A 25,991-nucleotide genomic window follows, 5' to 3' on the forward strand; every position below is an offset into this window, starting at 1 on the left:
TCAATGGTTCCCATGAATGGGATGCAAACATACCAAGCTATTATCTATTTAGGAAGGATAGAGATGGTCGTAAAGGTGGAGGAGTAGCTTTGTATGTGAGAAATGATATCGCAGCGACTGAAATGACAGGGACCTGGGGAAAGGAAGAAGCGATATGAATCACCTTAAAAAGAGATGATAGAATCTTTGTGCACATGGGTGGTGTCTACAGACCTCCGACACAATTTGGAGGAACTAGATAAAGATCTGATCGCGGATATTCAAAAGTTGGGAAAGAAGAGAGAGGTGCTGTTGCTGGGAGATTTCAATCTGCCAGAGATTGGAAGGTTCCATCTGCGGAATCGGAAAGAAATAGAGAGGACATGAACAGTGGAAGCACATCCATGTTGAATTTTTATGAAGGGGTATCCCCCAGACAAAAGCCTGCTTGTTCATTCCCAGTGCAGTTGACACCACTAAAAAGGCAGTGCCAGGGCACTATGGCTGACAGTTTCGTCTACTGTCAAGCACAGATTGGTTCCGCACAGGACCTTAGTTCAGCGTCAGTACTGTCCCGAGAGTGACAGGCTACCCAGTTTCTGAGGTCCTCACCTATAATTGTGTGTACAGTAGAAAATGAATCCTCTACATCTTTTGTACTATCCTTTCTGGAACAAATTCATTCGTTTCTACAAAAATTGGTTCAACAAAGTTTTTTGAAAGATATTGCAAAGAGTTGCCAAACTTTCCATATGAGTAACCCAATGTAATGCCATCTAAATCTACTAGCATAGCTTTTGGGCAGGAACACTTGCCCTTCTTAAGATCCAGTAATGTGTCTACTCTCTATTTCGGGTTCAGAATCTCAGGGAGGCCATTAACTATTGCACTTCTCCCTGCCCTATGCAATCTTGCAAAGTGCACTTTTCTAAACTGAAATTCATCTTCAGAATCCGCCCTTAAAGCAGATACATACTCTGTGGGATTCTATCTGATTCATCTTCTCGTCTAGCTCAGAGTCCCATTATGAGGGCATTTCCTACCCAAAATTGATTTAACACTTGGTAAGAGAGATGCTGTTTGTGTTTTAAAAGGAAGCAGAACTATGCTCATGATGTTCAGGGAGGCCTTCGACAAGAACAGCAGCTTCATATGTGTCAGGCTGCATTTACCATTCAATCCCTCCTGAGTTTCCATAAAGTCAAGCTCTCACAGTCCTCTGTTGTAGTTGTCAGCTATGAAGAAAGCGAAGAACAGCAGAGAGTTTTCAAACACACCTTCTGTTAGAACCTTGGCTTTTGGATCATTTGGGCAAGATGATGATCTTGGGGGAGGTGCTATCTGCCAGCATTGCAGCTCAACTATATAATTCTCTTTGGAGGAGTAGCCTAGGGTTAGAACAGAGTAGGTTTGGAACCTGGCTTCAATCACTTCTTATGGTCTTGGGCACTTAACTCTCTATTGCCTTGGGTGTAAACTTAGATTGTAAGCCCTCATGGGACAGAGAAATTAATAATAATTTCTCTGTCCCATGACCATGCCTCAGACCAGAACTTAATAATAACAGATATTAAATGGACTGAAACACCCTGGATTGATCACTACAAACTAAACTTATCCCTACACTGGTGGAAGAAGGGATTACACCAAATATAAGAACACACATCCTACAGCACAAGAGGTCAAGTAGACACGAAAACATTCTGGCAAATGATATATAACAATGAATGGTCAGCACAAACAGACCCCATATACTTCCTCATGGAATGGGATAAAATATGCAAATGCATACTAGATAAAATAGCACACTTGCAAACAAGAACCTCATGAAAGCATAACTCGGTACCATGGTTCAACGATGAACTAAAAAGCTAAACACACAATCCAGGAAACTCTTAACGAGCATGGAAAAAACAAAAGACGAACACACACTCAACACATGGAAACAATCACAAAGAAAATACAAATACGCAATAAGATGGACCAAAAGATCATACTATAAAACTAAAATAGGGACAGATTACAAAGACACAAAGAAATTATACCAATTCTCATAGCACCATACTAGCCTCCTTAGAACTGGTTTCTTCTGCTAATTCCACCTCTGAGCAGGCTTCCAATATTATCATTGTTGATTACTCAGAACGAAGGCTGCTGCCTTCATACTTAGTCTCAAGTTTCTAGCCCTAACAACCCAGAAATTGAGAATGTTTAATTTCAACCCTAGGACTACCAACACTTAATCAGGTTGTATTAATTGTTGCAGGGAAACTATCTAATAAACCACTGTCAAATTTCTTTTGGGGGGGGGGGGGGACTATAAGCCAGTCAGGTTTTCAGAATATTGTGATAGATGGTGGTCTATCTGAGGTGGTGCCAGCCAAAGGGGAGGGCCTGACCAGGGGTTTGAGAAAGTCACCCAGACTGTGAGGAGGCATAGTATCAAGGACTACTAAAGTAATCACCAGTGAGTGTTTTTCTTATAGGCAAAGTTCTTGGTGTGTACTACAGGACCATTGGCTGAGATCCTAATCTCAACAAGGGGGCTGTGGTTGCAGTTAGCTCTAAGACTTTGTGACAATATACCTAATGAATATGCATATAATGGAGGTTGACAAGCCTGCAGCTCTGTCTCCTGCATCTTCAGCGTTGTTGAATAGTGAACACGCTACAGGACGATTGGACCCAGTGGATTTGTAATATAAATATGTGAATATTGGGACTATTAATAGATCCTGTCACTTATACAGATTAATGGGAATGTGGCATTGGAAGGGTCTGTTCATGTACAGTTTTATAGGTATATGTATGCTGATATTAGTGTGCTAATTCATATTTTGTAATGTATATTTAAATGCAGACTTAATAAATAATTGGTATGATGTGATTATAGTACATTAGTGGCTTTTAGCAAGTGATATTATTAGTAGTGACTATGCTGAATTAATATTTTACCCAGTGATATTTATTTATTTATTTAGATCATTTATACCCCGCCTATTACCACCTATTATAGTTTGGTTATGCCTGTTAATTAGGGATATCCTGAAAACCCAACTGGCTGGTGGTCTCCCAAGATAGGTTTATGAAGCACAATACTAGACTACAAATGCCTTTAAGTGGAAGCAGTTTTCCAAACGTAAAAACAGAGAAAAATATAGGCAGACAAAGACAATATGGCCTATCCAGTCTGCCTATCCATGCCAGCTACTCTCCATATCACTCCCTTAGAGATCCTATGTACGTGATCCAAGTTCTCTTGAATTCAGGTACTGTTTTTGTCTCGATCACTTCCACCAGGAGGCCATTCCATGAATTCACCACCCTTTCCGTGAAGAAGTATTTCCTCAGGTTACTTCTCAATCTATTCCCTTTCACCTTTACCCTATGCCCTCTCATTCCAGAGCTTCCTTTCAATTGAAAGAGACTCTTCTGTGCATTTATGCAGCATAGATATTTACATTCTCAGAGGACAAGCAGGCTGCTTGTTCTCACATGTGGGTCGACGTCCTCGTCGTCCCGGGAATCGGCAATTTTGCAAGCAAAATATTTTTAAAAAATCTTTGCAGGGACTTTTGGCACGCGTGCGGCCGTTTTCCCGCCCGTCGCATGAGCATTCCCGCTCATTTTTTTCTCCGCGATGAGGTGCGGTCGAGTTTTTCCCTGCTCCTTGCAGGCCCGGGAAAGAATTTTCTGACGTAGACTTTTGTCTTTGTCTTGTCTTCTTTTTTGTAGTAGAATTTACAGTTTTAAAAAACTCCCGTAGTTTTCTTTACTTTTTTGCCCCTTTTTAAGTTTCCTTTGTTTTTCGACACGGCCAGCTTGCTCCCTTCTTTTCGTGTCTTTTGATTTCGCCTAAGCCATTTTTTCTTCCATGTCATCGAAGACACCTAGCGGCTTCAAACGTTGTACTTGGTGCAACTAGACTATCTCAGGTACCGATTCCCACGCTTGGGGTATCCAGTGCCTTGGGCTCGACCACAGCCCAGTCGCTTGTAGTCTGTGTCTTCGCATGAAGAAACGGACCCAAACGTCTCGAGAAGCCCAATGAGCAAAGCTTTTGGGGCTCAGTCCAGTCCTTCGACATCGGTACCTGTTGTGTAGGCCCCCCGGGACCGACCTTTGTCGGACTCGGCCCTTAGGAGACGTGAGGATTCCACATCTTCCTCATCGGTACTGAAGAGTCTCGACGGGCTTGAGGTCAGCCACTATAGAAGAGATTTGCAAGGCTGCGACATGGTCATCTGTCCACCCATTCACATCTCATTACTGCCTTCGGCAGGATGCCCAACACGACAGTCGGTTCGGGCAGTCAGTGCTGCAGAATCTGTTTGAGGTCTAGAATCCAACTCCACCCCCCTAGGCCCATTTTTGTTCTGTTCCAGGCTGCACTCTCAGTTAGTTGTTATTTTTCATGTCAATCTATGTTATGTCCTCGCCGTTGTGAGGCCCAATTGACCCTGTTTGTTGTTTTGAGTGAGCCTGGGGGCTAGGGATACCCCATCAGTGAGAACAAGCCTGCTTGTCCTCAAAGAAAGCGAAAGATACATACCACCCCCCACCCCAGGGTCTCCATCCCCCCCAAACCCCCCGAAATTGGTCCATGGTGGTCGCGGCAAAACCCCCTCCCAGCCAGCGAGCGACTGGGGGGGTCTGGAGGTCCAGCGGACCTCCAGCCCCCCCCCCCAGCGTTGTCCAAGCAGTCCCCGGTGGTCTAGTGTTCGGACAACCCCCTCCCGGCTCCCCCCTACCTTCAGTTGGAGGAGGGACGCAGCCTGCCTCCCTCCTCTTCTTTGGGCTGACAACGCCGCAAAATGTCGGCGCCCTGCCCAATGCATCTTGGGATGCACTAGGCGGGGTTACAGACCATGTAAGGGAGCAATTCCCTTACATGGTCTGTAGCCCGATGCACTGGGTGGGGCTGAGCGCCGACATTTTGCGGCATCAGCCCAAAGAAGAGGAGGGAGGCAGGCTGCGTCCCTCCTCCAACTGAAGGTAGGGGAACCGGGAGGGGGTTGTCCTAACACTAGACCACCAGGGACTGCTCGGATAACACTGGGGGAGTTGGGTGGGAGGGGGTTTTGCCGCGACCACCATGGACCAATTTCGGGGGGTTTGGGGGGGGCTGGAGACCCACCGGATCTCCAGCCCTCCCTGAACCTGGGGGTTGGTGGTATCGTCGGGGGGACCGGAGGTCCTCCAGACCTCCAGCCCCCGTTGCTCAGGCATCGGGGTAGGGGACGGGGCAGATCTTTCAGGTGTTTGACAGGTTTGGGCTTTTGACAGCCCAGACCTGTCAAACAAGTGTGGGAGGATTGTGCTGAGCGCATGCTCAGGCACAATTCCCCCTCACTTCTACCCAATGATCAGAGATAATTGCGCTGCTTAAATTTGCATGCATTATCTCTGATCATCGGTGCGGTAAAGCCCCGTGCTGTTCCAGCGCTATTTTTAGAGCGCTGTTTGGAACAGCGTGGGGCTTTTGATCATCTGCCAGAAAGTCCTTTTCTCTGTTGCCTCTGCCTACCTCTCATCGTTAATTATCTCTTACAAGCCCGTTTGTACTCTTTGGTCTACTACAGCTCACCAGCTTTCTACTCCTGCTGTTTCTCATACTAGGCTTCAGTGGAGGAGTGGCCTAGTGGTTAGGGTGGTGGACTTTGGTCCTGGGAAACTGAGGAACTGAGTTCGATTCCCGGCACAGGCAGCTCCTTGTGACTCTGGGCAAGTCACTTAGCCCTCCATTGCTCCATTTAAGCCGCATTGAGCCTGCCATGAGTGGGAAAGTGCGGGGTACAAATGTAACAAAAAAAAAAAAAAATCCACTTCTCACTCTGTTTTTCTTTCTTTAAGCCCTCCACTATGGAATTCCATACCTTTTACTCTCTGTATGGAACAATCCTATTCACATTTAAAATTGTCTTAAAGACCTAGCTTTTTACTAAAGCTTATTTAGATATCTCTATTTAGCTTCCTAGTTTGGCAGACTGGCTCCATGCCTTTTCTTTATTTTCTCTCCTTTTTCTCCTTATCTATCTTCTTTTCACTTACTAGTTGGAGTTCTTTTCATTTTTCTTGTGTATTAATTTTATTTGTTAACCACTCTAATTTTATGAAGGGCATTTAATCTGCAGTAAACTAAACTTTGGACAAGTTCCTGGAGTAAAAAATCCATAGTCTGCTATTGAGACAGACATAGGGATGCCACTGCTTGTCCTGGGATTGATAGCATGAAATGTTGCTACTGTTTGGGTTTCTGCCAGGAACTAGTGACCTGGATTGGCCGCTGTTAGAAACAGGTTACAGGACTAGATGGACCATTAGTCTGACCCGGTTTGGCTATTATGTTTTATTCTTACATCTCTTATGAAACTGCCATATGAACCAATGAAATCTTCCTCATTCAAACATGCTATGTGGAAAGTGCTTTGTCTAATAGCAGTTGACATCTGCTAGAAGAATAAGTGAAAATTTAAGCCTTAGTTTCCTATGAATCATGTACTAAATTTCACCATTTAAGCTAGTTCTTCTCTCATCCTAAGGTCTTAGAGGTGTGGAGGAGTAGCCTAATGGTTAGTTCACTGGCCTGAGAACCAGGGGAACTGGGTTTGATTCCCACTGCAGTCCTTGTGACTCTTGACAAGTCTCTTAACCCTCTATTGCCCCAGGTACAAAATATATATCTGTATATAACCACAGAAAAGTGGTATATCAAATCCCATCCCCTTTCCATATCAACAGTGAAATATTTCTGTCAAAAGCTACGTAAGAATCCATGCAAGAAATTTCTATATTACCTTAATAAACCTGAATCCTTCATAAAGTTACACTGTGTGTCTCCTTCAACTCTTAACAGGATTGGTATTCCAGTAGCTAAAGGAACTTAAGCAAATTGGCGAGCTTTCTGCATCCAGTTTTGTTCGTAACAAACTGGTACTCCCATAACAAATAAATTGAAATCTCTTCAGACCAGAGCCACTGCATTTACTTAATCTTTCCTGAAGTCTGCTTTGCTGGACACCATATGAAGGGTTTATTTCCTAAACCCTCTAAGTCCAATGCAGCTAATGTGGACTTAGTGAGTTTTGGAAATACGTCATTTATACTGCTTGGTCATTGCTCCATACCTTTTTCATGCTACTTTTGGGCCAGTCCATTATCAGAGACCGTGCATTTGGTTGTGCCAGCCAATCCATTTTGGTGATCTTGCAACTTGCACCTTTATTGAAAACTAGCTGGCCAAAAAGTTGCACTTGTGCTGTTCTTGGAGCACTCTGTCTGGAAGCAGCAGGTTGTTAAAATATCTAGCAACAGTTCACTTCTTACAGAAAGCAGCAGTGAGAAATGTCACGTGTACTTCTGCAACTGCCCTCTGCTGATATCATCATCATCAAAAGTTTGAACCATCCACCTTTTATGACATATCAAAGCAGAATGGAGTCCCAGAACTTCAATACTGGTCATTCCACACTGCTTTTATCACAAGGCATGCACCAGAGCAGAGTAACAGTAATGGCAGTCTAGTAGCTATTTAAAATTAACAGGCAGGCAGGAAGAGCTAGCTGGGCCATGGTTTGCTGACTTTTGTGTTAAAGCAAACGGACACTAATCAAGCATTAAAACATATGAAAACTGGTATTCATTTGAAGGTCATGTTCTAAATCTGTTGTAAAACCATATACTTGAGCTAATGACTGAAAAACAGATTGCAAAAAATATTAATGAACAAGATTAATTTCCTTCTTTACATGGAGGCCAGTTTTGCTGTTTAACCCATAAAGCTTATTTGAAAGGGAATTTAACAAAATAGGCTTATGGTTTATGGCAGAAACATGTGATAAGCAGAAAAAATTATCTATTTCTGTAAGCAGTTTTCATGCACTATTTAGAAACGTATTGCTGCTTGAACACACATTATTTTAACACAGTGAAATGACTAGTAATATTCTGAGCCAGTGTTTATTTGATGTATTCTAGCCAAGGAGTTTATGGATATAGTTTGTTTATTTAGCTTTTAGCTTGCATCTTTTTCATTAGTAGCTCAAGGTGAGTTACATTCAGGTATACTGGGTAGTTTTCACCCTTATGTACTGTCTTTAATGCCATATGTGTGCAAATTTATATATTGTACTTTATTTTAATGTAATTATTTTTAGTCCAGCTGGCTTGGATAGAAATTCTGGTAATAAAAAACTATTTAAAATATTCAAAATGTTAATGTACAAAAATGAAGGACATTTTACATTTTTGTTCCTAAATCTTAACTTATTTCATAGTAGCTTGGATTTAGTTGGATTTTGACACCGTCAATCACAGCATACTCCTCAATACCCTGTCCTCACTTGGATTCCAGGGCTCTGTTCTTTCCTGGTTCTCTTCCTACCTCTCCCTCCGCACCTTCAGTGTTCACTCTGGTGGATCCTCTTCTACTTCTATCCCTCTGCCTGGTGGTGTACCTCAGGGTTCTGTTCTTGGTCCCCTCCTCTTTTCTATCTACACTTCTTCCCTTGGTTCATTAATCTCATCCCATGGCTTTTCCTACCATCTCTATGCTGATGACTCCCAAATCTACCTTTCTACCCCTGATATCTCACCTTGCATCCAAACCAAAGTTTCAGTGTGCTTGTCTGACATTGCTGTCTGGATGTCTCAATGCCACCTGAAATTAAACATGACCAAAACCGAGCTTCTCATTTTTCCCCCCAAACCCACCTCCCCACTCCCCCCGTTTTCTATTTCTGTTGATGGCTCTCTCATTCTCCCTGTCTCCTCAGCTCGAAACCTTGGGGTCATCTTTGACTCCTCTCTCCTTCTCTGCTCATATCCAGCAGATCGCCAAGACCTGTCGTTTCTTTCTTTACAACATCCATAAAATCCGCCCCTTTCTTTCTGAGCACTCTACCAAAACCCTCATCCACACCCTTGTCACCTTGTTTAGTCTACTGCAATCTGCTTCTTGCTGGCCTCCCACTTAGTCACCTCTCCCCTCTCCAATCGGTTCAAAACTCTGCTGCCTGTCTTGTCTTCCGCAAGGGTCGCTTTACTCATACTACCCCTCTCCTCAAGTCGCTTCACTGGCTCCCTATCCATTTTCGCATCCTGTTCAAACTTCTTCTACTAACCTATAAATGTACTCAATCTGTTGCTCCCCAGTATCTCTCCACACTCGTCCTTCCCTACACCCCTTCCCGTGCACTCCGCTCCATGGATAAATCCTTCTTATCTGTTCCCTTCTCCACTACTGCCAACTCCAGACTTCGCTCCTTCTGTCTCGCTGCACCCTACGCCTGGAATAAACTTCCTGAGCCCCTACGTCTTGCCCCATCCTTGGCCACCTTTAAATCTAGACTGAAAGCCCACCTCTTTAACATTGCTTTTGACTCGTAACCACTCGCCTCCACCTACCCTCCTCTCCTCCTTCCTGTACACATTAATTGATTTGATTTGCTTACTTCATTTTTTTTGTCTATTAGATTGTAAGCTCTTTGAGCAGGGACTGTCTTTCTTCTATGTTTGTACAGCGCTGCGTAAGCCTTGTAACGCTATAGAAATGCTAAATAGTAGTAGTAGTAGTTCACTTTATGACAGTACTAGCCATTAAGCCTGTTAAAACGGGCGAGATTTCCAGCAACCCTCCTCGCCGCCGCTCCCTCCCCCCTCCGTGCCGGGCCCCCTGCACTGACCTGACAGCGCCTCTCACCTCCGTGTGAAAGCGCTGCAGACAGCAGCAAATCGCTCTGCTGCTGCCTGCAGCGCTTCCACACGGAGGTGAGAGGCGCTGTCAGGTCAGTGCAGGGGGCCCGATGCGGAGGGTGAGCGGTGGCGGGGATGGGGGGGTGGAGGTTGGTGCGTGCGATGTTCGTTTGCAGGCTCCAGCAGCAGCGGCAGCATCCGACAGTCAGACCGACTCCGTTTCCCTCTCTGTTCCGCCCTCTGATGTCATCACGTCTTGACGCGAGGGCGGGACAGAGAGGGAAGTCTCTACTGCGCATTTGCAGGTGAGTCGGTCACTTGCCATTTATATGTTTGATTGCTACTGTTCTTGTAAGGATTAGATGTGTCCTAGCTAGGACCAGAGAGACACAATCCCAAAAGTGTTATGTGAATGAAACTAATTCTGCTTGAAGTACAAATCTGAGGAACTAAAATTTTGCATAAGTTCTTAAGCACCTTTGTATTGTAACATAGTTATTATATCTAGTATTTCTTTAAAATAGTTTATTTATTTTACATACATATATATACATTTGTGTTGTATTACACAGATGGTTTGCAATATCCTTCCAAAAGTGAAGTTTCTAATGGAAAAGGAGGTCCCACAAGCCACACAAATCAACAGAAAAAGATGAAACAGAAATCTACTGCGAAGGTACAGAATGGCTTTAATAAAAAATACAAAGGCAAAAAAGGTGCTTGGAATACTAAAAGAGAAAAAAGGCTTCTTTATTGTGACGACTCAGCCTCAGATGCCGGTAGCTCCCTTGATGAGGACTACAGCAGTGGAGATGAGAACATGGAGGATGAATACAAATCTAAAATCCTTAGCTTCCTACAGGATGCTTCAGTGGATGAACTTGCTTTGATACCTTATTGCTCTCACAGGAAGGCTCAGAAGATCTCAGAGCTCCGGCCCTTTAATAGTTGGGAAACTCTGGTAAGTGTACATTCTTACACAATTTTTTTTTTAAATGTTCCCAGTATGTTTATAACCAAGGTGCCTTCAGTCTAGGGAAGCATAGATGGGTGGCCTTATACTGATTAGGCTCAAACACTACAGTCATTTTAAGCCAATAGCATTTCAAATAGTGTCATATGACCTAATTTTGAATAAATTAAGGGGTGATTTTACTGAAAAACACAAGCTGATTGGCTGGCAATACTGTCACTCATCCTAGTAGCATAGAAACTTGGTTCATTTCACTGCAGAAGGAGAAAGTACAGCTTTCATGTAAGAAGCAGTGACTGCCAGCCTGTTCTGATCTATTTTAGTTGAAAAACCTTGCAGAGGGCAAGATTGTGGCAGAACTTTTGCAGCAATCACTTCAGGAACAGCAGGAACTTCCAGGGCAGCTCCATTATTCAAGATGCTAGCATGGATGTTTCTCGTTTTCACCATAAAAGCAACAAGATTTGGGGATTTTTTTTTTCCTTCTTATCGTTTCAACTCAGTCTCTTAACATGTTTCTCCTGGCTAAACAATGCTGCCATTTTATGGAAGCTACTTATCTGCTAGCTGTTCAACAGCAGCAAAAGAGCATGGATTTGTTTATAAAGGGAAAGCACAAGTTGTGGTAAGTACACTGTAAACTGTCATTTTCTAGATTTCAACCCCCCCCCCCCCCCCCCCCCCACACACACACACACCCCTTTCAAATTTCCTTGATTAGTGTGTACTCACTCAGAGTTTCGTTTGTGTGTTCATTTGGGAATTTATGCATTTGTCTAAGAGTCATTAAGCCTTATTCCTCCAGCTTTTCTATTAATGAGAAGCATTGTGAAAATGGTTTCTTTTTTAGTCTTGTGCAGGCATAGATTATAAAACCAAATATACAGGCCCCTTCAGTATAAATAATCCCAGTTTATTTGCAAAGAACTGTTAAAATAAGTTACTATAGCTATTTTATTTTGAGCATAGGTTTGTTTTGTAAATATACCTTTTAATGGGTGTTTACTTATCATTCTAGCATATGGTTAAACTTTCATCTGAAGGTGAGGTAAACTTTTTATTACGTGTTATTCCATCATACAAACGTAAAGGTGTTCTTGATCATTTTTAACTTAAATTCTAATAATCTTCTGTCATAAAAAAGTACTTTGTAAAATGGGCGTGGTGTGTTTCAAGCTCCTCACAGGAGAAGAATCGTTTTGCCTGAAGCCCTTAGCTGTTTAGAGAACATCTGTCCTGTAAGCAGATGGCTTCCAAACTTGTTGGGTTTTGTCTGAACTGCTCCTCAGTTAAAGTATTTGCTAAGGGGCTCTGTCCTCTGCTTTTCTTTGGCAAAAACATTATTGCAAAGTTGCATGGACCTGTTTATATTTAAAATCTTTATTTGATTAAGTATGTGTCTGTCAGCACCCACATCTACCTGGTCTCTGTATCTACATGCCCAAAGAACTAAAGCACAGCAAATTACAGTGTCCTGCATATAATGGCATGCCAGATAGAGAATGTAGTGTTTAATTTTTTACAAATGATATTTGCTAATGTAACAATATGAAAGAGCATAGTTTTTAAGTTATTAATAAACATGTTGGTATGTTGCTGGTAGGTTGCTTGTTAGCAGATGTTTTGAAGTCAAACATGAACTCTTCAGGATATGTATTTTTTTTAAATGTCTCCAGTTTGACATTTGGCAAACAGATTTCCCCAGCAATGGTTAAACAGTTGGGGGAAAAAATAACAGCAGTGAAATGTATTTTCCCTGCAGACTCCCCCAAAAGAGGCAAAATAGTGCAGGTGAGGTGGCACTTACAGTTTGAAATGCTCTATATTGTTTGAACATAACAGTGCTGAAATGGGAAATAATGAAACCTAAGTCATTACCAGGTCTTGCTGGAAGAATTACATATGAACTATTCTTCAACATAGACCACAGTGCACTTCTAAAATGATACCAATAATGACTTGAAAGTTTTGAGATTTAGAGAATATAGATAAACTGAGTTACAGTAGTGCCTAATACTTAGAACTGTTTTGTTTGCAACTTGATCAAATGAATGCAAAAAGAAATTGCTGTTCAGAAATACTAAGTAAGCCATTTCTATTTTACTTTCACAATGAGAAAATATTTGAGAGAGAATGAATATTTATTAACCATCTTCAATATTGGTGCTGAGTGCAGCATGAAAAATGGTAAAGTATTTCCCCTCCCCCCCCAGGCTCCCTCAGTATGTCCAACTAGGATCATGTTTGTCAAGAAGTGTGGTTTGTGGTGATCAGTCTGATGAGTGCCACAGTGTAGCTTAGGTACCTGTATTTTGGAGTTAATGACAGGATAGTTTGAATGATTACTGGTAAACTGCAGCAGGTATAGTAGACAGGGCAATTTACCACATAGGGTCCAATGCAATGAAGTGTGCTAGGTTTTGCACACAGGTTAATTTGGCTTCTGTTCACAGTTTTGAGGGTGCACAATATAAAAAGGAGCTTTGCACACTAGCAGAGTTAACAAACCCTTGGGCAGTCTGTGCACAGCACATTTAAATTCCATGATAATGAAGATGTTAGGTATTCATTGCCTTTGTAGTGAAGTGTGCAGAAGACTGAATGAACAGTGGCATTTTAACACAAGCCCTGAGAAAGAGTAAAGAATGCATTTTGCAAATTAGTGATAATGATTTTATTCCTCTTGTTCTTTTTATAATAATCATAGAGGACACATAACTCTTCAAGGAAGCCAGAAAAAAAAAGATTTGGGGGAGCTTGTTTGTGCTGGACTGTTGACATTGCATATTGGCACTTCAACTTGCATATGTATATTTCCCCATATGTGCTGGAATACTATGCTGCACAAAATAGTGTTCCCTTACATGCGTCTCTGGGTGCCAATACAGTTTTCCTGTGTGTCAGAATATAACTGTTAGTACAGATCCATTCGTGCATGCATCTGCTGTTCTTTCCCATATTAGTGCACATTTTTTATGCACAGTCTACTTGCAATTGATTTCTTTTACTGCCTTGGGGAGCAATGTTTTCTTTTATGCGTGCATTTGTAAACCCTGTGCAAAACAGCACAAGAGACCTAACGCATGGCTTTCTGCATCAGCCCTTTACTGTTTGAGGAGATTAACTACCTCAATGTATTTAATTTAGAAAAAATGCAAAAATAGAAACAGAGAAACATGATGGCAGATAAGGGCCATGTGGCCCATCCAGTCTGCCTAGCCTCGGTAACAACTCCTCCTCTTCCTAAGAGATCCCACGTGTCTGTCCCACGCCACCTTAAACTCAGATACAGTCTTCGTCTCCACGAGCTCCTCTAGGAGACCATTCCACGCATCCACCACCCTTTCCGTGAAAGAGTATTTCCTCAGATTCATCCTAAGCTATTTACTCTGAACTTCATCTTCTGCCCTCTCATTTCAGAGGTTTCCTTCATTTGAAAAAAGCCCACCTTCTGTACATTAAAACGTCTCTATCATATCCCCTCTCTCCCGCCTCTTCCAGCGTATGCATGTTGAGGTTCAAGTGCCTGCCCTGTATGTTTTATGACCAAGACACTTTCTCAGCTCTGGTCCCACCCTCATTTCCTGTTCTCTCAAGGGCGGGACCAGAGCTGAGAGAGAGAGAAGGGAAAACAACTAAGCGCCGAGCCTGCATGCTTTTTACCGCTGCTGCCGCCCTAACCCCGACGAGGGTAAGATAGATGACTTTTAAAATTCAGAGGGAGGGGGCCTGGAACTCGAGTGGAGGGAGGAAGGGAGGGGCGACGACCCTGGAACTGGGAGGGAGGGGGGACGGGGACACTGGAAGGGAGGGGGGAGGGACCCTGGAACTGGGAGGGAGGGGGGCCTGGAACTCGAATGGGGGAGGGAAGGGGGAGGGAGGGGGACAGGGGAGAGGGAATGCACCACCTGTAAAAAAAAAAAAATTCAGCACCCCCAATCATTTTGAAAAGTTGGCTCCTATGCCAAGGGCATTCAGTTTACTTGTCAGTCATCTGTGTGGAACAGTGTCGACGGCTTTGCTAAAATCTAAGTACACCACATCTAGCGCCCCTCCAATGTCCAACTGTTTGGTCACCAGTCAAAAAAGTCAGACTTGTCTAATAAGATCTACCTCTAGTGAAACCATGCTGCCTCGGGTCCTGCGGTCCATTTGATTCGAGAAACCTCACAATCCTCCGCTTTAGATATAGAGATGCTGCTTGTAGAATGTTGCCTAAAAAGAACTGTGTAAATATTGAAATAATTTTAGGATTCTACAATTCATCATTAGTTGTTCATACACTGAGTGAAACTGCATCTATAATACGTTTACCGCCTCCTCTTTGAGAGGTTTTGCTCCTGAATTCATTTCTCTTCAAGAAATATGACAAAATGACACGTAAAACTATTAGCCAACTTAAAAGTAGGAGAAGTTGTTAAATTGTTTGTTTGGAAGAAGAATATTTTTACTTTCTTTCCTGTTTTCTCCATAAGTACATAGTCACCGCCTATTCCACCTTGTTACAAATACTTAGTCTAATATAACTTGAATCACCTTATAAAAAACACTTGTTAAAGTTTAAATTGCAGTCATCTCATGAGGCGAATTCATATCTAGCACCTCCCTGCAACCATAACTCTAGCGCATGCTCTCTGATCAGCCTGTTTAAAAGCCACCCAGCTGGATGGGGATTACTGATTGGACCGAACTTTTATTCTTCATTGTTATGCCAACCAATCTATTTCTTTATTTAGTCCTTTGGGCTGAACTGTGTCCCATTGGTAAATGAATCTCTATTCTATATGGGTTAAAGCAGAAATGTCCCATCCCCGTTCCCCCCCCCCCCCCCCCCCCCCCCAGCGTAAGTGAATGTGAGACAGTACTACATATTTTAAATCTGATTCTTTATGATTATAATGCACTCAATGGTCTACTAAAGGCGCTTCCCGTTTCTTTATCCGTAAATTACTTGGGAGGCGGGGATAGTGCTGGGCAGACTTATACGGTCTGTGCCAGAACCGGTGGTGGGAGGCGGGGATAGTGCTTGGCAGACTTATACGGTCTGTGCCCTGAAAAGGACAGGTACAAATCAAGGTAAGGTATACACAAAAAGTAGCACATGTGAGTTTATCTTGTTGGGCAGACTGGATGGACCGTGCAGGTCTTTTTCTGCCGTCATCTACTATATTACTATGTTACTAAGTAATGCCACACTGGGAAAAGACCAAGGGTCCATCGAGCCCAGCATCCTGTCCACGACAGCGGCCAATCCAGGCCAAGGGCACCTGGCAAGCTTCCCAAACATACAAACATTCTATACATGTTATTCCTGGAATTGTGGATTTTTCCCAAGTCCATTTAGTAGCGGTTTATGGACTTGTCCTTTAGGAAACCGTCTAACCCCCTTTTAAACTCTGCCAAGCTAACCGCCTTCACCACGTTCTCCAACAACGAATTCCAGAGTTTAGTTACGTGTTGGGTGAAGAAACATTTTCTCCGATTTGTTTTAAATTTACTACACTGTAGTTTAATCGCATGCCCCGTAGTCCTAGTATTTTTGGAAAGCGTGAACAGACGCTTCACATCCACCTGTTCCACTCCACTCATTATTTTATATACCTCTATCATGTCCGCCCCTCAGCCGTCTGTTCTCCAAGCTGAAAAGCCCTAGCCTCCTTAGTCTTTCTTCATCGGGAAGTCGTCCCATCCCCGCTACCATTTTAGTCGCCCTTCGCTGCACCTTTTCCAATTCCACTATATCTTTCTTGAGATGCGGCGACCAGAATCGAACACAATACTCAAGGTGCGGTCGCACCATGGAGCGATATAACGGCATTATAACATCCTCACACCTGTTTTCCATACCTTTCCTAATAATACCCAACATTCTATTCGCTTTCCGAGCCGCAGCAGCACACTGAGCAGAAGGTTTCAGTGTATTATCGACGACGACACCCAGATCCCTTTCTTGGTCCGTAACTCCTAACGTGGAACCTTGCATGACGTAGCTATAATTCGGGTTCTTTTTTCCCACATGCATCACCTTGCACTTGCTCACATTAAACGTCATCTGCCATTTAGCCGCCCAGTCTCGTAAGGTCCTTCTGTAATTTTTCACAATCCTGTCACGAGTTGACGACTTTGAATAACTTTGTGTCATCAGCAAATGTAATTACCTCGCTAGTTACTTCCATCTCTAAATCATTTAAAAATGTTTTTAAATGTCAAAATCACCTTTATAGGAAGTAATGGAAAGTATGGCATCACTGTAGGCTTTGTATGCGTACCAGCCTGGAGCATAATTGAAGATTTCAAAATAAATGAAGGGCACTTATGTGTTTGAGTGTATGGGTGTTTGTGGAATTTCTTTGGGTGGATTGTCACAGGTTATTTTCCTTTGTTAGTGGAGTTATGTCGATAAAATTTCTGTGGCAGTAACTAATATTCTTCGAAGACAGGCAGAACGTAATTCTCACAGTTGGGTAACACGATCCCACATTGCCTGGTGCAGAGCTTTTAACAAGCTTTAAAAGAGCTTCTGTGGAGCGCAAGACACACTCCACTGCGCATGTTCCAGTACGTTCCCACCCGCTGCGAGAGCGCGGATACTGCAGTTGTTTTTCTACCGTGGTGAAAGGTGGTTGACTTTTTGTCCTGATCCACACTGCTCGGTCTGAAGAGCTTCACGGAGTTCCTTTTGGCATTTTTTGTCACTGTTTTTTTACTGACCGTGTTTGGGTTCTCTCTCCCTCTTCCTTTGTTGTTTTTAGTCCTTTTTTCCCACTTATAGGTATTCTTTATTTTTCCTGTGTCACTTGGCCATTTTTAGATCTTGGCTTTGGCTGCATTCTCTCATGGTTTTTTTCTTGGTGCCTTGCGCCTTTCTTGGCACCATAACATCGTTTGATTTGGCTGCGGAAGATTTCCCTTCCATGTCCATGAAAGTTCCCAGTGACTTTAAGCGCTGAAGTGCAATCAGACCATCTCTGGTAAGGACACCCGTTCTTGGTGTCTTCGGTGTTTAGGGCCCAACCATAGATCATCTAACTGTGTCCTCTTTCTTTGTATGAAGAAACGGACCCAGTTATCCAGAGAGGCTCAACGAGAGAGGATTTTTGGAATGAGGTCCAATTCCTTGACCTTGGGTACTGCATCGGGAACGTTGGTACATGTGGCTTCTAGACCTGTAGACACTGGGAGCAGTGGCGCATCGAGTGGGTCTCCATCTGTCTTGATGCCGACTGCTGTGCAAGGCCCCCGGGACTGCTCGGCATCAGACTCGACCCTAAGGTGATACGAGAATTCAACGTCATCCTCATTGGCACCAAGGATTGACTTTGAGTGAAGGCCAAGAATCACCAGCATCAAGCGCCCTGACAAATGGTGCCAGGACATAGAGGGACTCGGTACCTGAGAAGCGTCGGGCCAGGGAGGACTGCTGCTTCTCCATTCATGAGATGCCAATGTGTCAGTCTCCCAGCAGTTATGCAGCCTGTCCGGGAACTGGCGCCCCAGCCTTTCCCGATGTCTGCCATCGATGAGCACATCCGAGCCTTGCTCCCTGAGCTGCTGGATGCCTTGTTGCAACAGTGTGCATCAGCATTGGGGGTGCTTGAACCTACCCTGCTTCCTGATACGGCCCCGCTTGGTCCTCAGCCTGAGGTGCAACCTCTGATGCCTGTGTCAACTGCCACCCAAGCTGGTACTCCAACATTGGTGGAGGAAGCTTTGACAGAGTCAAGGCAGGAGCCAACTCCTTGACGCCCCTCTCGAGGACATCAATCCTCTACTTTGAGGCAGGCTTGGTCTCAGCCCTCCCATGAGGAGGTTTTGACTGACACTGATGAAGAATGCTCATGGGAGTCAGAGAAGGATCCTCGGTACTTTTCAGAGGATAAATCCTATGGCATCCCCTCTGAACCCTCCCCTCCACTTGAAAGGAGGAAATTACCCTGGAGAGCCTTTCTTTTCCCTCTTTTGTGAAGGAAATGGCAGCTGCCATTCTATTTCCTTTGGAGGTGGAGGACAAGCCCAGGGCCAAGATGCTCTAGGTTCTGGACTACTGGTCTCCTCCTAGATAGGCTGTGATTGTCCCTCTCCATGAGCAGATTTGGGAATCCTCTCTGTCCCGGTATTGCTCAAGAAGATCAGTACTATATACCGGATCTACAGCACACCTGGTTTTGATAAAGCCAAGTTGCCTCATCATTCTGTGGTGTTGGAATCCACCCTCAAAAGAGCCAGGAGTTCTAGAGACTATACATTGCCCCCAGGCAGAGAAGCTAGAACCTTGGACTTATAGCTTTTGCTGCAGAACTGAAAGCTAGTACTTTCAACATAACAAATACTTTAAACTATACTGTATATTATGATAACAAATACTTTAAACTTTACAGAGTTTAGATTATGCTTGAAGACATAAGAAAATTATATGTAAACATTATCATTAGTGGTATTAGGATATTAATCTTACATAATGCTGACATGCTGATAATACAACAGGTAAATTTATTATAACCTGTGGTGCATATTGTGCTTGATCTGCATGTATTGATTGGATTTATTAACTTGATATACTACTTAATAACAAGGTTTTAAAGCGATTTATAAAATATCAGGAAGTGTTAACAAAATTAGGCTTGCCTGAGCTCTTGAATCATTTACTTACATAACAATTAGAAACTTAGCATTAATAACTCTTCTTTAACATATAGAGATGCACTCTAACTGGAGAATAAAGCAATTTGGTGCTACACATTATGGAGTTGAATCATCCAATCCTTTTAATTTTAAGTTCTGGAGGACAAATAGTGGAATAACACCCCTGCCCTCCACATAGCTACTATCATAAGTGGATGTTTGAAAATCTAATTCATTTTTAATATATCTCAAGATCTGATGTTTAACTTACAAAGGAAATTAAGAGAGAGAGTTTGTTGTTATAGTATTTTAGGGCCTCTTTTTACCAAATCGCACTAGCGATTTCTGCACAGCAATGCCAGCGAATCCCATTCACTTTGAATGGACTTCGACAGAATTGTCATGTGGGAATCACTAGCGCAGCTTTGTAAAAGAGGCCCTTAATTCTTTCTTTGTTGCCAAAAGAGTAGAGTTCAAGAAATCATGAGATAACCAGAGAGGAATGCTTAATGTGAGAATGTCGAGATAAAACCTTGAGATCAAATATGCTTTGTAGTATTGCATTAGAAATGGGTGGAATAGAAATGCTTTATTTGCCATCTCTATGCTTCTACACCAATATATTCAGTGTAGAAAGCAAAGATACTTACCTGTAGCAGTTATTTTCGAAGGACTGCAGGCTTTATATTTTAAAAACTGGGTAACGTGATCCCGTGTTGCACAGTCCAGAGTTTTTAACAACCTTTAAAAGAGCTTCTGTGGAGCACGAGGCACGCTCCACTGTGCATGCACGAGTGCCATCCTGCCTCCACCGCAAGAGCACTGTTACGCTAGTTAAATACTAGAGCATAAAAAGAAAAAACAGGAGACAACTCCAAGGGATGTGGGAGGGTTTGTGAGAATATAAGGCTTGCTGTCTTCGGAGAATACCTGCTCTCATATGCATGGTTTAAACAGAGGAATGAGAACCAAGGTAGCCAGAGTTAAAATCTCACTGAAGCTTCTTGTGACCTTGAGTAAGTCATTTAACTATCCATTGCCTCTGATACAAAACTTAGATTGTAAGCCCTCTGTGGACAGGGAAATACCAGCGGCACTTGAACATAATTCTCCTTGAACAACAACTGACAAAGCATGAGTTGGCTCTAAATAAATGTGTGTATAAATTTGTGTGTCTGTATGATATATAAAGGCTTTGATAAGCTTAATAGTCATGAATATCACACACACACTTGTGTATGTGTGTGTGTGTGTGTGTGTGAGTGAGTGTATTCACTCATATGCAACCCCCCCCCCCCCCCCCCAAATTTAATATTTAAAAGTATTGTTTGGATTTAGCTCACATGCTTCTCAGTAGTTCAAGGTGAGTTACATTCAGATACAGTAGGTGTTCTATCCCCAGAGGGCAATGTGAAATTATGCATTTTTAAGGATTGTTCAGGAAGGAGGGCTGGTATTGGGATACTCATGACTATTAGGCATATCAAAATCTTGAGGCAGATCTAGGGCCTGAAAGTTAATTGAGAACAGAGCACAAGACTAAAGGTTCACCTTCTTAATATCCTTGCAGTGACCCAAGTTAGGTGGTGGGGGGGTGTCGAACAATGTAATGGATGTGGCCTAGTAAGGAGATTGGCTTTGAGAGATGAAGTTGGGCACGGGAGGGAAAAATCACCTAGAAAAGGCTGGGAAGGGTTAGGATTTGAGATGGCTGGGAAGAAAGGATGGGGTGGGATTGCTGGGGTTGATTTGACTGGTGAGGGGAAGGATTGGGTTTGAGGAGAGGTGACCTGGGGAGAGGGCTGAGACAAGAATGCTATGGAATGGGATGGTAGAAATTTGGGGGGAGTAACATTTAGGGTGTGGCTGGTTTTAGAGGAAGTAACTGCTTGGGTCAGCCTGTGTAGGGGAGGATGGGGTGAACATGCTAGGGGGGAGAGTGCTGTTGATTAGTCTAAGTAGATGGGGTAAGTGTGTGTGGGTTGGGCTGGCCTGGCCAGATTGAGAGTGTAGGGGATGATCAGAGGGACCCACTCAAAATTGATACATCTAAGCTGTTTATTTGCAACATTTATATTCTACAAATTCAGGCTAAGCAAAGTTACAATTATAACACACATAATAAAAGCATATTAAAAACAATGAGACAAAACAACACCATACAACGTAGAAGACATAACTGTAAACAATTGGGTTTGCTTTGTGTCATGCAGAACTCCAGGTATTGGAATAGCTGTTAACGTTTAATTTTCTGTCATAAAAAATGATAGCTATTGTAAGTATTTACATGGATGTGGTAGTTTATGAGGAGTGAGCTGAGGATGTATAATAGTAGGTTGAAGTAGTCACTATTTGCTTCTACAAGAAAAGTATAAAATAGCCACTATACAGCAAAATAAATGATGCAGTCAGCCATTGAAAGCAATCAAAATATGTTTTAAGAAGTGAATAAGGTTTTCTGTAGGCAAGCAGGGGGATTTGCTACCTATTAGACTGTGGCTGTTCAAAACCTTAGAGAGCCCCCATCTGAGGGGCCAACTCATCATGAATGCATTGTCCCTTGTTAGGAACTGCCCCCTCTCTGTTTAATACGCTTGGCTCCACTGAGCATATTGTAGAGGCTTTCCTCACAAAAACAATGTAAGGATTGATTGCAAAGGCAGCAACTTTAGCCACAACCCTAATGGACCAGATCTCTGTATCTGTTGGGATTCCTAGTGAGAAACTGCATTGTCCTTCCTTAATGAGTGAATACAGTTAAAACTGGAGACCCTCTGGGCTCAAATGCAGCTACAATCCTCTACTTCCTTAGACAATGTATTTATTTATTGGGATTTATTAACTGCCTTTATGAAGATATTCACCCAGTTGTAATGCTGGCATCAGTCTAGTGGTAATAAAAGCTCTTCAACACCTTCTCCCTTAAGTTCTCTTGACAACAAAAGGAGCGAGATAGCCTAAGAATCATAGAAAGGCTTATGACAAATGTGCACACTTTTGTGATCAGCTGCCTATGCCTTTCTGGCCATCTCCCCTCCTTTTGTTGCCTGTCTGATCTGTTGAGTAAGTATAAAAGCTCTTTAACAGGTGTGTTTAAAAAAAGCTAAAAAGAAGTAGGGTGACCTTAGAGAGATCACTCACTGACCACAGCTTTAGGCACAAGAGATCTCAAAATGAAACTCTGAATAAAGAATCACTTTTTGCAAAGTGGTGTTCTCCTGTTGTTTCTCCTCCTGTGCCCGATTCCAGTAATGGTTCATGCTTGACTACTCATTTTACAGAAAGAACAGACAATCTCCAGCTCAGATTAGCAGATGTTAACTCAAGAAACGTCACTACTCTGATTCCAATTTTTTTCTAACCACCCAATAGGAGTCTCAACTCTCAGGGCATACAGATCCATCCTTGGATGTCTGGTGCAAAAGAAATGGGAATACCCAGAGTACTATTATTAAGAAATGGGAATACCCAGAGGCTATTATTAAGAATAAAATTGCAGAGCATATACAAAAACATGGACTGATGAGACAAAGTCAGCACGGATTTAGTGAAGGGAAGTCTTGCCTCACCAATCTAATGCATTTTTTTGAGGGGGTAAGCAAACATGTGGACAATGGGGAGCCGGTTGATATTGTATATCTGGATTTTCAGAAGGCGTTTGACAAAGTGCCGCACGAAAGACTCCTGAAGAAATTGCAGAGTCATGGAATCGGAGGTAGGGTATTATTATGGATTAAGAACTGGTTGAAAGATAGGAAGCAGAGAGTAGGATTGCGTGGCCAGTATTCTCAGTGGAGGAGGGTAGTTAGTGGGGTCCCGCAGGGGTCTGTGCTGGGTCCGTTGCTTTTTAATGTATTTATAAATGACCTAGAGATGGGAATAACTAGTGAGGTAATTAAATTCGCCGATGACACAAAATTATTCAGGGTCGTCAAGTCGCAGGAGGAATGTGAACGATTACAGGAGGACCTTGCGAGACTGGGAGAATGGGCGTGCAAGTGGCAGATGAAGTTCAATGTTGACAAGTGCAAAGTGATGCATGTGGGTAAGAGGAACCCGAATTATAGCTACGTCTTGCAAGGTTCCGCGTTAGGAGTTACGGATCAAGAAAGGGATCTGGGTGTCGTCGATGATACGCTGAAACCTTCTGCTCAGTGTGCTGCTGCGGCTAGGAAAGCGAATAGAATGTTGGGTGTTATTAGGAAGGGTATGGAGTCCAGGTGTGCGGATGTTATAATGCCGTTGTATCGCTCCATGGTGCGACCGCACCTGGAGTATTGTGTTCAGTACTGGTCTCCGTATCTCAAAAAAGATATAGTAGAATTGGAAAAGGTACAGCGAAGGGCGACGAAAATGATAGTGGGGATGGGACGACTTTCCTATGAAGAGAGGCTGAGAAGGCTAGGGCTTTTCAGCTTGGAGAAGAGACGGCTGAGGGGAGATATGATAGAAGTGTATAAAATAATGAGTGGAATGGATCGGGTGGATGTGAAGCGACTGTTCACGCTATCCAAAAATACTAGGACTAGAGGGCATGAGTTGAAGCTACAGTGTGGTAAATTTAAAACGAATCGGAGAAAATTTTTCTTCACCCAACGTGTAATTAGACTCTGGAATTCGTTGCCGGAGAACGTGGTACGGGCGGTTAGCTTGACGGAGTTTAAAAAGGGGTTAGATAGATTCCTAAAGGACAAGTCCATAGACCGCTATTAAATGGACTTGGAAAAATTCCGCATTTTTAGGTATAACTTGTCTGGAATGTTTTTACGTTTGGGGAGCGTGCCAGGTGCCCTTGACCTGGATTGGCCACTGTCGGTGACAGGATGCTGGGCTAGATAGACCTTTGGTCTTTCCCAGTATGGCACTACTTATGTACTTATGTACTATTCCACATAGCCTTATTTAGGTGATGACGAGGATCACCTGGTAGCCCTCTGGAACTGGAAGAAATGATGGAACTCCCTATGGAACAGATCCCCCATATCATAAAGTAGGTTTAGAAACTACCAGAAATCTGAAACCATCATAGCCTGAAGACCCATCTTATCTCAGATTCTTCCCCTGTAGTACACTATAATAGACTGTACTTTAATGCTATTCTATAATCAGTGAGCTCTGAACAGGAGGTAATTGCCTTATCAGTTCACCGCATTTTCCAAGAACTTTTCAACTGAAAATGTGGCAAGCACACCACTCCATTTAGGCTGCATCACAAATGCAAGATCCGGCCAGCTTTGAACCGTGAGAACACATAGGTGCTTCACAAGTAAGTGGTTGTAGAGGCAGCTGTAAAAAGAACTAAAACTTCTAAGGCTTCTAACCTTCCATAAGGCAAAGACCTAAGGATGTTGGATACAGTGGGAAGAAAAACATTCAAAATGCACTGTAAAACGTAAAGTCACTGTTCATCACCTTCCAATGATGAAATATCAAACTGACTTACTGCAACAGTCCCTCTAAGTTGCTATATCATGCCCTATGGAGTTCTCTTCCAAACTGATATAAGAATTGAATGAGGGTCAGTTTCATGTCATACTGCCTCATATGCGTATGATACAGAATCCAGGGCAGTGGCTGTAAATGTTGATAATTTCCTTTTCAACCATACCTGACCAATCCAGATGAGTAGGTTATGTCCATCAACCAGCAGATGGAGACAGAAAAAGTAGTTGAAAGTGATTCACCCTAAAGGGTATTTTACAGCCATAGGATCTTCAGTATTTCTCTCGTGTCTCCAAGGAGATGGTTGATAGAGTGTGCAGCTCTTACCTGGTGCTTCTCAGCCAGCTCCTGAACCAGTATTATTTGGATGTCGGTTGTGCCAGCTCCTAACTTTGTACTCTCCAGATGTCCGTTGAGCAGCGGGTGTCCTCATGAATGGTTTTAGTTCCTTTTGAAGACTGGTGACACCCAGTGGTGTTTGGTCCCTTCCTCCTCTGTGTTAAGGAGTAATGATAAGGTTACAAGCTGAAAGGATCTCTCTATATAAAAGGCAACCCCAACGTTCTGAAGCCTCCACGGAAGTTGAGGCGCCCGAGATATCCGGTGTGCCCTGGAGTGTCTGCACCGCCCTCGCGTCAAAATGTCATGACGTTGAGGGCGGAGCTATGACACTCGAGGGCCGAAACGGAAACGCCACCCACAGCGAACAAGGCAACTAGCTTGGAGGGACGGAGGGAGGGGGCCCCTTGCTAGCGCCTGTTTCATTCCGCTCAAATGGGCATTTTTTCCTAGTTTCTTTATATTCTGTTTTGATAAGACAATATTTGTCTTTATAACTGGGTAAGTATTACCTTTAATTTTTATGTTTCTCAATCACTCTGCCTTGAGCTTGTTTCGTGTAACCTATGGAACTTTGTAAGTCTAAGTGCTTTGAAAATGATCCCCTTAGTGTACTGTTTGCACTAGATCCAGCCTGGCCAGATCTTGGAAAAGACACTCACCTCCATCTTTTTTTGGAATTCATCATCATGCTCTGGGAGATTTTCATAATAGAAAAATTGACCTTTGAATTAAAGGATAAGACAGAGAAAATCTGGAAGACACGCTGTTCTTTCAATATGCTCAATTTTTATGAACTTTAAATCAGTTTGTGAGACTTGCTTAGATTAACAATAGAGGGATCTTTATATTATGTTGCTTATCTTGATGATATGGCTTTGGATAATATGGTTTGTGCGTGATTTATCTTGGGGCTTGCACCGTATATTATTGGTTGTCCTAA

At 43.0% G+C, this 25,991-nt stretch overlaps 1 protein-coding gene across 4 annotated transcripts in view; it reads left to right on the top strand.

The window, feature by feature from the left end:
• Positions 1-25,991, top strand: part of SMARCAD1 (SWI/SNF-related, matrix-associated actin-dependent regulator of chromatin, subfamily a, containing DEAD/H box 1) — a 314,928-nt gene that overhangs the window by 152,168 nt on the left and 136,769 nt on the right. For 3 of the 4 annotated variants that reach the window (XM_030190695.1, XM_030190696.1, XM_030190698.1), the window contains one exon: positions 10,245-10,633. In XM_030190695.1, the coding sequence (XP_030046555.1) occupies positions 10,245-10,633 (389 nt within the window). Of the gene's footprint in view, positions 1-10,244; positions 10,634-10,915; positions 11,271-25,991 lie in introns of those variants that run through there. The other variant, XM_030190699.1, reaches the window with a different exon arrangement.

The sequence above is a fragment of the Microcaecilia unicolor genome, chromosome 2 (assembly GCF_901765095.1).
Source record: "Microcaecilia unicolor chromosome 2, aMicUni1.1, whole genome shotgun sequence".
Lineage (NCBI taxonomy): Eukaryota > Metazoa > Chordata > Amphibia > Gymnophiona > Siphonopidae > Microcaecilia > Microcaecilia unicolor.